We start from the raw sequence: 11,323 nt of genomic DNA, 5'->3' as shown, positions 1-11,323 counted from the left end.
TGGCCCTCACCACTTCACCACCACTATAAAAAAATGTGCTATTTTATCATGAACATTAATTAGTTCATGATAAAATGGCAATTTTACAACTTCTGTAAGTTGCTCTGGTAGAGCGTCTGCTAAATGCCTAATTTGGAGTTGGAATCATCTTACTTTGCAGACTAACACCCCACACGAAGAGGAGTCCATCTGGCGTGGGTGATGGGGAGTGACGCATGTCCATCTTGAAATATTTAATTTCCTCTGCCTCATGAAGGCTCTAAAAGCATGAGGAGAAATCATTAAGTGTTGATCTACTTATCTTTACACACAGCTCCAATCAAGGAGTGGTACTCCGTCATGTCCACCTGCATGCACATAATCATTCCATTTGTTAAGATGGACTAAGCATTATTCGTTTGTAAGCATTAAGAGTGGGTTAGAGTGGGTGACAATATTATCACACGAAAAGATGAAATTACCTGTGACAGGCACCCAGACCTTAGGTGAGCCAACTCTGGGCAAAGCCAGGAGGGGAAAGAAGCCTACCACCTATGTAGAAGTGCTGTGGCGCGACAGCTTGGCTGACAACACTGTAGAGCTCAAGAACCTGATGTTGGATAGGAAAGTGTGGAGGGCAGCGATCCAGGAATCCCGAGTTGAAGGCTCTAAAAGCATGAGGAGAAATCATTAAGTGTTGATCTACTTTTCACAATGATTTGTGGTGCAACTAAATCCATCCATACTTAATTGACAATACCTACATAAGCAAACTATTCATAGCACTTGAAATCATTGCATTACATACGTAATGTTGGATTGGCGTACCTGGTGGAATTTTTACAGCGTTTCAGCTGCTGCTGTGTGGCTCTAAAGGGTTCAAAGAATAGGACCGCATGGGTCTTTGGATACATCACCTTTAAGAACAAATGTGATTAAGATTGTGTCATGTAGCCTACATGTAGCCTCAAGTGGTGGTAAATATAATGCTGGGTATTTGAACAAAATAGGCTACATACAACAAGAGTCCAATGGTTATCTTTACACACAGCTCCAATCAAGGAGTGGTACTCCGTCATGTCCACCTGCATGCACATAATCATTCCATTTGTTAAGATGGACTAAGCAGCATTATTCGTTTGTAAGCATTAAGAGTGGGTTAGAGTGGGTGACAATATTATCACACGAAAAGATGAAATTACCTACCTAGGTTCCATCCTGGAGGCCAATCTTTCCGGTGATAAAATGTCCACCAACGTAATCAAAAAAGTCAATCAAAGAACAAGATTCCTTTACAGGATCTCCTCACTGGTCAACAAAAACACCTTGAAGACCTTAACAGGAGCCCTCATACAAGGTTTCTTTGACTATGCATCCACCTCTTGGTACCACAGCACCTCAAAGGCCCTTAAAACAAGGCTCCAGACCTCCCAAAACAAACTGGTCAGGCTCCTACTTGGCCTCACCCCCCGAACCCACCTCACCCCTGTCGACGACAGAGTACAGCATCTTGCAATGGGTCTGGTCCACAAGATTCAATACACCACCAAGATACCCATGTACCTGTCTAAATACTTCCTTAATGTAAAGTCCACACCCACAACACCAGAGGGAGTGCAACAAACCATGTACAACCCAGATTCGGCACAAACAAGGGACTAAATTATTTTCGCTCCTATGCCACCAAAATGTGGAACGCCCTACCAACAGTCATTAAGACATGTGAATCCCTTGACTCCTTCAAAACCGCTCTCAAAGGGCACCTACGGATGGCTGCAATTCGAAACTGGCCTCTGTAAAATCTGAATCCCCCCCCACCGCCCCCCCCCCTTTTCCCCTCACTGTATATGTATCCTTTCCCTTTTTGCTTCCTTCCTACATGATGAATTCCTGTTCTGTTCTTTAACTACATAGAAGTGTCTATTTGTATGTCTCTAAATGTTTTGATGAATTGAACAATGTGGACCCTGTTGTAAACAAGTGTAATGCTTAATTGGGTCGTCCACTCACAGTTAACAGTCTCTGTATTGAGTTTGTGCTTAAAATGTACTGTAATTCTACAAACTGTTAATAAATATTTCAATCAATCAATCAATTAAGCATAACTATGGTCCTTCTTACCTTTTTTGTGTTTTACACTTTCCCTCCAAAATTGAGGTCATTGTAAATGAATCCACCATTAATGTGATGGTGGGGGCCTTCTCTGTCAGTGACCATACAGTATGTACGCATTTATGACCTGCAGTGCACACACAAAAATGACTTGGGGCAACTTCAATCATTCATTATACTGTATTTCACTGAGGCAACAGGTGACAACAGCTGAGGCCATTTAATGAAAAAGAAGAAAGTTATACCTCACTCTCCATCTCCAACCACCTGTTTGGCATTAATCTTTAGTTAATTAATCATTAATCTTAGACAACACAGAAACAAGTTAAACCGAAACACCGGATCATAAACCCGAAATGGAATGCTGTACCATAGTATCCAAAAATACTTTTATTGACGATCTGTGATTACAGTACTATTACTTGTATGTGTTTCTAGGCCACAATTTGATTGTATTTGAATTAAAATTATCTTTGTCCTCACCTCTAGGTTGAGAATCCCTCCTGCCTCTGGGGTAGAATTATCAAGGATCTGACAGATGTGGACACTCCTGCAAAATATGGCGATTTACAAGTTTGAAGTTTCAATTAAAGACATATAAGTTTCCAACTTTTTCAGAGAGCTTTTCCTGGAATTCTTACCAATAATCTATTAAATGATTCTTTGGTGGAATGTTTAAATCTGACAAAGTATGAAGACTGCTGCATAAGCATTATTAGATTGTAGTGTATAGAGAAGCTGGACGCACTAGTGGCCTTGCATCCAGGATCAAGGAGCTTTTTTTTGACGCAAATGGATTACAGTGATTGGATTGTGATTTTTTTGGATGGTTACAAATTATGTGTGTGTGTGTGTGTGTGTGTGTGTCCTTGCTGGCAAAATGGCAGCCGTTAACGCAGCTGAAAGTAGGCTATTCAATGTAACATAGGTGAGGTGTCATGTGTGTTTGATTCATTGAATGCGGCGTCCCTTTCTCAGCGATGGGGCAGTCTGTGTAGTTAGCTCCACCCCCGCTAGCACACAGAAGCACCTAAATGAGACACACCCCAAATTAATGTTATGTTCTTCAGCTGGGTTCGCTCAGCTGCTCCCGTTAAAATTGTCCTAAGTGATGAGGTCGGTAACGGTAAGCATTCTGCTGCAGACTGCAGTGCAGTTGTACTTGTATGATTGAGTGACAAATAAACCCAACCGTCTTCTTAGGTTCAAGGTAGTCAATTATTGTTAGTGTGTGTAAAGGTAGGCTACATATTAAGCGTGTTAAACTGATTTTGCTCGGCTCCTCGGACATAGCCCGTCGATCGTATACATCCAGCAATCACAGTTGCATGATTGCAGGCCAACAGGAGTGCAAGCACGGGCCAGAACGTCACAAAGAAATGTAAGTATTAAAACAAAGTATGTTAGTGTCCCCTCAGCCCTGGCAGAACTGTGCAATACAAACGGACGCATTTCAGAGCAGCCAAAGATTATGTTATAGTAGTAGATGTATTTTATCGATAAAATAGGCCTACAGTACATCTACGATAGGACTTCCTTTAAGGCTACACCTACTCCAACACGTTAGCTTGTAGAGCTTGTAGATCTGTTGGTTGGTTTTTTTAGCAAGCGATATAAAGTTTGTGTTTACTAATTCGAATTGCAATTTCACCCCGGCATTATTAAAACAAAATATAGGCCTATGTACGCATGCAACGCTGCAACTACAACTCTACATGCATTCCACTAAAGATGGCGCTGTCCAGTGTCCACCCTTTTTCGCCGCTCGCAGTGCTCTCTCGGGAGTTTTGCTCCCGACCCGCTCCACTCCTCATTCTTGCCATTGGCTTTATGAGGTGAGGTCTACCGTCTAAATATCTAGCAACCATTGACAAATATACCGATTAATTGTAGTTTATTATCACATCACACACGTAGGCCTACTGCGGGAATCCCAGTGTTGTCATTTTCCCACTCCTTTCATGTTTATTTCTATTTAGGCTACTACTCGATGCTCTGATCCGGTCTACATGCCCAGTTGCCCACTCACATTACATGCGATTTTCCGTATCCGCCCGGAGACCGGATCAATAACCTGCTATTGCGAATTGATCCCAATCTAATAAAGCAGAGCATGTCTTAATTAATTGAATACACAGGAGTCTGACCACAATGGAAACAATTAAGCCCCCAGGGATTTTTGCGTTATCCTTTTAACTATGTGTAAACCATGCCTCTGTACAATCTGCAACCAATCAAGTACTCAAAGGTATAACCCACGACGAACCAATCACAGTCCGAGCGACGACCGTCTCTCCTGGCTATGAGTTTTTAATTAAACCTGTTGGCTATGGATGAAATTAAAACTCGTACCAAACTAATAGCTGATGCTAGCTAAGCTGATGCATGAGAAATGGTTTTATAACTCGGTGGAAAAGCTAAAGGTTCGGCAGTCTAGGTAATTCTACACACAGCAGGAGGAATAAAGGGAAAAGGTTTGACAAACTGAATGTGTCATTCGTAACAAGAATGCTTCGAATGGCACGCCACTAGGTGTCACATGGACGGACCGCATCAGAAATGTGGACCTCTATGGGGACCTACCACGGGTGACGGGTCACGGACAAAGTCTGAGAGAGAAGGATGAGGCTGGCAGGGCACTGTGACAGGCACCCAGACCTTAGGTGAGCCAACTCTGGGCAAAGCCAGGAGGGGAAAGAAGCCTACCACCTATGTAGAAGTGCTGTGGCGCGACAGCTTGGCTGACAACACTGTAGAGCTCAAGAACCTGATGTTGGATAGGAAAGTGTGGAGGGCAGCGATCCAGGAATCCCGAGTTGGTGTTGGCTAGACCTCACTCTCGTAGCAACTAACTAACGTGACAAACTGACAATTTTAATTGAGACGGAATTGATTTGTGGTTGACACTTGACATACATTCTTAGAACTGCAGCAGTGCACGCGACGCTGTGTTACATTAGGTGATTTATGTTTTTTTCCCATGTGAATGGAAGTCATGCTGCAGTGTAGAGTGTCAGTGTGTTGATGAACAGAGTAGTTATATTCACTTGTATGTTCCCTTGCAGTGTTGCTGTTTCCCAGGCTTTTGAATGTCATCAGCTTGATTAACAGGCCATAATGCTGGAAATATCGATTCTGAAGGTAAAAACATAATTGTTTTGATAAAATCACAGTATATTTTCTGCTTTCCAAAATACCTATGGTGCTATTAAAGGACCATTTTTCAACCTATCTTCATATAATTGGCCCTCACCACTTCACCACCACTATAAAATAAATGTGCTATTTTATCATGAACATTAGTTCATGATAAAATGGCAATATTGTTATAGGAGGGCTGTGGGCAGTTCAGAAACACGTCCACCAGTTATACCGAATCATAAACCCGAAATGGAATGATGTCCAGGCTACTGTACCATAGTATCCAAAAATACTTTTATTGACGATCTGTGATTACAATAGAGCACTGCAGTCCCTCCCCCTTTCAGAAAAACGAGTGGCCCAGGAAATGAAACCCCAATGCATTCTCCCATCGGCACTTCTAATATAATTTATTTAAAGACGGTTACGCCGCGGACAAAGCCAACTCGGATCGTGACAAATCATGACAATGAACACAATGTTTTGGGCCGATCAAATCATTAGAAAGAAGAAAAGAAAGTCAGGAGACAACACTATTTGTTTAGTTTTTCGTCTTATAAATTATTTGATCGGCCCAAAACATTGTGTTCATTGTCATGATTTGTCACGATCCGAGTTGGCTTTGTCCGCGGCGTAACGTCTTTAAATAAATTATGTTAGAAGTGCCGATGGGAGAATGCATTGGGGTTTCATTTCCTGGGCCACTCGTTTTTCTGAAAGGGGGGGGACCCTATACTCTATACTATTACTTGCATGTGTTTCTAGGCCACAATTTGATTGTATTTGAATTAAAATTATCTTTGTCCTCACGTCTAGGTTCAGAATCCCTCCTGCCTCTGGGGTAGAATTATCAAGGATATGACAGATGTGGACACTCCTGCAAAATATGGCGACTTACAAGTGAAAATGAATCTCTTGTATCATAACGTCAACCTTGATGTGCAGAAGACGTTAACACTTGCATCTGTAGAGGAAGGGCAGGTAAGATGAAAGGGAGAACCGACATGCACATCCACAACCCAAGTTTGGGCAGGTGCTGACTGCTGAGCGATGAGCACTTAACATTTGGAAAATGTGTTTTCAGTTCAGGATAACAATTTGATCAAATCAGGAAAGAACTCATACAGGATAAACAAGTGAAATTGAAAGTGATCAAACAAAATTGCAGACACTAACATTGAACCAGATAAATGGGTCCTCTTATCTTATTGGATGAAGTGTGCAACCTACCAAAACATTTTCTGTAAAGATGGAGTGCCGTAATTTCTTTCCACCCTAAAACATGATCATAAGGTATTATTATATGAAAAGGAAGATTTATTTCAGAAAAGTGTACAGTATTTGTTAAAAGGTTGTTTTTATTTCGCCACCAGTTCATTAAGTTTGCCTGGTGGGTGGTGATTAGCCTTGGCAGCATTCCATTTATGATCCGGTCAGGAGCAGATGGTAACTTTCGTGATCTTGCAGGAAACCACAAGGCGGAATCAGACTATGAATGGATACTTATTATTCTGACTTGTGGTTTCTTGCCTGATGACTACAAATCAGTGACTACAACATGACGTGAATTACCATCCACTCCAGACCGGTTCACACAGCGATTTTGGAACACAGACACTGCGGGCACACCTTAGCGTCAACAAGATGCCAAAAGCCGCGAGCGGCAGGCGTCTCTTCCGGGTTTTTAGACAGCTGTTGGATGGAAATGAAGCACCACTCCACCCACACGGCAAAATGCAGTGGGGGCAAAATGCCACGTGGGTGGAGCTTCATTTCCATCCACCAGCTGTCTAAAAACCAGGAAGAGACGCCTGCTAGGAGAAGCTTTTGGCCGCGCATGGAAGCCCAAGTGTGCTTACACCCAGACCAGGCTTTGATCCGAGGTGGAAAGTCTGACGCAAGGTTAGGTGGTGATGGGTGGTAATCCACCTGAACTGAAGCCGCACCCACAGCTATGATAAAGTTTTAAATCAAAGTTTAAGTGACCGTTAGATCCCTATTATTGAACACTCGTTTCGTAGCATTCAGTACGATCAAACTAAAATATAAAAATGATTAAAAATTCTACCCAAGTGGTGATTAATCTGAATTCAGAAATGGAGTTGGTTGGTACTGGCCATGTTATGATTCTAGCTTATTCCTTTTATTCACACTTCTCAAGGTGCAACAATTTCACTCCCTTCAGCTGTTTGTATGTGACAATTAACTCCCATAAAATTGGAATCCAAAACGTAGCCTTACTGTATTGAATGACCAGCTCAAGAGCGTAATATTAATCATTAAATTAAAATAAACGTGTAGCATAACTTTAAATGGGGCCAGATATCACCAGCCCTTTCTTTTCATCCTCAGGTCTGTGTGGTGTACTGCTCATCCATGAAGAACTGGTGCAGGGCTGTTGTGGAGTCTATCAACCTGAACGCTGATCAAAAGCATGCCATGTGCTATCTGGTAGACCATGGAACATACATCAGTGTCAAGTGTGATGAGTAAGATCATATTTCACTACCGTATATACAGTTTTAGATGTGTGCCATTTTGACAAAGGTAAAAGGTTTGCATGGCCCTACAAATAATAATACATAGATTTATATAGCACTTTCCAAGGTACTCAAAGTCGCTTAACAATGTTCCCATTTCATCAGGATTCGCACTCCTGTGGAGAGAGTCCTGCAGCTGCCCTTCTGGGTAAAGAAGTTCCACCTTTCTGGACTTCATCCCACAACACTGCAGGTGTCCTTAGATGGAATGAAAGCTGAACTCATGTAAGGCATGGCAATTGTTGCATCCCACAATGTCAGATTAAATTCAGCTATAGTACGAAGGCACACTGCTCATAAAAGCAAGGAGAAACATTACTATACCCTTGCACTGTTACATTATGGCTCATTGAAATTGACAGCTCGTCTAAGGATGGCAATGATGGTCAGGCAGTCCACTATTTGGGTCACACGTAAAGCTCTGTTCATTAAAGTGCTGCTTTTGTCACCCCTTTTGCAAACCGTTATTTTAACGATTTTTAGGACACTAGAAACACTTTCCTGGGTTGTTTTTATTTTAAATCTGTGTAATGTGTTTTTAGATATTTTAGTATTTGGTCTCACTTCCTTCCTGGACTACATGTTGTCTCAGTAAGACTCTCCACAAGGAGGAGCAGTGCACCATTATGTTTATTGTAGGAATTCAGCATTCCAGTCAAACACACAGGCCACACATGGGGTGCAAATTTAAAATTGTGCTACTCTTATCTACTACAAATAGGGATGCCTCAATCTCACGATCCGATACCGATCAACCATCACAACCGATATTGATATTGATCTGATCCAGCACATATTTGGCAGATATGTTTTTATCTTTACTTTTTATTGCTGATTCTTCTAGTCTGGAATGTTAAAATCAGGATTGATCAAGTGATTCAAACAGAACATAACCTCCCCAGAATAATGGTCAACCATCAAGTTCCACAACAGTATGTTTTGAGAATAACTAACCCATTTTTTCTTACCAACTTGAGCCTATACTCTCTTAAAATGTGGATAATGCACATTGATCAGGTTTCTTTCTCAACAACAGGTAGACTATACACATTAATTCTGAATATTTACAGTTTTTAAACTCATTTGCCAAAATATGTTTAATTTCAAGGACCCCCAATTTGACATGCATTAGGCTACTGACCACCATTTAAAGTCACTTCAATCTCTGGGACCTAAAGTTATTTTTTATTTATATTGTAAAATCAATGTCAATTTAACTCTGGAGTGTACAAATGGACCGGTTAGGGTCCATTTGGTTCCTAACCATCATTTAGCTGGGGACACCTTGGAACTACCTGAAGAAACCCTGATCCCACTTTGAAAACCGTGCACTGTCCTACACAGCAAACTGTCTGTCCGTGTTCCACATTGTAACCACTAACCCGTTCTATAGCATTTGTTGTAGTACTTTAGCAGCCATATTGGCATGGTCTGTACTCTGTAGCATCAAAACCGCTGTCTTTGTCAACCAAAACTGTTCAGGAGATAATTTACTAAGATGAGCATTTTGTCATGCTCACCAGCAGCCTGTTCCGTTTCCCGCTTAAGATAATAATTGACGATAATCGACGCTAAAACGGATGCCAAAATTAGGGCCCCAAGTCTTCATCATGCTTGTGGAGATGTACAGTTCTGCATATATAAACCATTGTCTTGCAACGCAGATTAAAAAAGGATTCTATTTATTTGACCATTGTTAACATGGATGTTTATTTCTGTCCAGACCATCCACCCAGTGGGACATGTCTGCAACACGCTATCTTCACAACCTCTTACAAGGTTTGTCCTTTCTTCATGTGTAATGTGTAAATGTTGCATACGGTACATCAGGCCCTGTTGCTGCATGCATGCGCAGCAAAGACAGCTGTAAGATAAACACATTGCTTTTATTTGATGCATACATCTACTCAAGAGAATGCAATACTGCTCGATATTGGTATCCTCTATATATATATATATATATATATATATATATATATATATATATATATATATACTGGTGCAATAATGTATTTGAGTAATTTGACACTATTAAACACTAATTTCATGTTTTCTTTTTTTTGCTTGTGCTGATAATTGTTTATTATCCTGAAGCTTCTACCCAGACTGAGGCAGTGTTGCATGAAACACAAGCTGAATCTACTGCCATTGAGCTCTACTTGAGCATCAAGGATGTCAAAGTAAAGTATCGCACACATTTAGGACTGCACTTATCCATTACTTGCTATCAATAACCATTCCGATTAATGGAATAATAAGAAAGCACACTTAGTGTGTGATATCTTTTAATATAATATTAGTAGTAGACTACTGCTAATATTAATAGTACTACTACTAGTAGTACCTTACTGTAGTATTAACTCCATAGTAACACTAAAAACCTTAAGAATTGTGGTGTGTGCATTTTAAAAGTAATCTACTTCTTTCTTCCCCCTTCCAGATCTATGTGAATGATGAGCTCGTGGCCAAGAAGTTTGCATATTACTCCAGGGATATGGTCAACGGCAACCAGGACAACAAGTCTCCTGCCTTTTTGACACATGACATCTACTGCGATACCAAAACGTTCCTCTCCAACAACTGCTGCCCCGTCAGATCCACACCCATCACTCCACTCGGACATGGTGCCTGTTATTAATTCTCCAAATAATTGTGATTGTTTTTGGCATTGAATGTTGCACAAAAGTTGCACAGGACAGAAAATGTGTGAAGTCCAAATATAATTTGAACTTGTAGATTTGCTAAATCAGATATGTTTGAAAATGTACAATTATCGTGAACAGGCCTACTCATGGTAGCCTATCTAGAGTTTGAGAATTATACAATCTCAATCTCTTTTTATCCTTAGAAAATGGAGACATGACAGTTACCAGCTCACGACCATGGGAGTTCACAAACTCCATGTTGCTAGAGGTGAGGCATATAGCTGATTTCATAACTCTAAGAACTGTGCAGTTGTCAATATCTTTTAAATGCTATTATGGTTTTCAGAAGAGCCCAGAGGAAAACACTAAGTCCTCCGGGAGGCCCATGGATCCAAGGAAAGTATTCGGTAGCACTTCTCCCACGGATGCAACCACCAATATTTCTGACATTGACAGGTGACATTTTCTATTCAATATATTCAATACTTTTGGTATGGGAGAGAACTCATGCTACCTCCAATACCAGAATACATGTATGCATGTTGGGTTCATTCAAGGTTCAATGTGATCTTTCTTTTACACAGGTACATAAATCGTATAGGCACATCGTATAATTTTGTTTTGGTTCCGCAGACAATCCTAGCTTAAGCTTGATTCAGCAAATTCACCACACCTGACATTGATTACTTTTAGTCCACTTCTCGCAGTCAGTGTGGACTCTAAACACATTCTCCACATATTCCGACAATGGGTATACCGGGTATTGCATATCAGGTTGGGGCATGCATTCCCAATTTGCATCGTTCCCGAGTAGGCCGGTGCCCAACTCGGGCACTGTTAAAATAATGCAAGTTATCCTAGCGCATACACCTGACCAGAAGTGTAACTAGATGTCAGTGGGCCCTG

General features: G+C 41.0%; 1 protein-coding gene across 1 annotated transcript in view; it reads left to right on the top strand.

Annotated features, from left to right (window-relative positions):
- Nucleotides 1–5,208: 5,208 nt before the first annotated feature.
- tdrd12 (tudor domain containing 12) overlaps nt 5,209–11,323 on the top strand; it is a gene marked incomplete at its 5' end in the record, with an annotated part of 34,660 nt that continues 28,545 nt past the window's right edge. The window contains 8 exons of the mRNA XM_080762100.1: nt 5,209–5,232; nt 6,049–6,213; nt 7,585–7,721; nt 7,878–7,997; nt 9,496–9,551; nt 9,867–9,952; nt 10,213–10,396; nt 10,621–10,685. Coding sequence (XP_080618226.1) covers nt 5,209–5,232; nt 6,049–6,213; nt 7,585–7,721; nt 7,878–7,997; nt 9,496–9,551; nt 9,867–9,952; nt 10,213–10,396; nt 10,621–10,685 — 837 coding nt within the window. The remainder of the gene's footprint in view (nt 5,233–6,048; nt 6,214–7,584; nt 7,722–7,877; nt 7,998–9,495; nt 9,552–9,866; nt 9,953–10,212; nt 10,397–10,620; nt 10,686–11,323) is intronic.

This window comes from Protomyctophum bolini (assembly GCF_963924005.1).
Source record: "Protomyctophum bolini genome assembly, chromosome: 4".
Taxonomy (NCBI): Eukaryota; Metazoa; Chordata; class Actinopteri; order Myctophiformes; family Myctophidae; genus Protomyctophum; species Protomyctophum bolini.
Note: the sequence above shows the minus strand (reverse complement) of the source record. Positions and strands in the feature narration are given on the sequence as shown.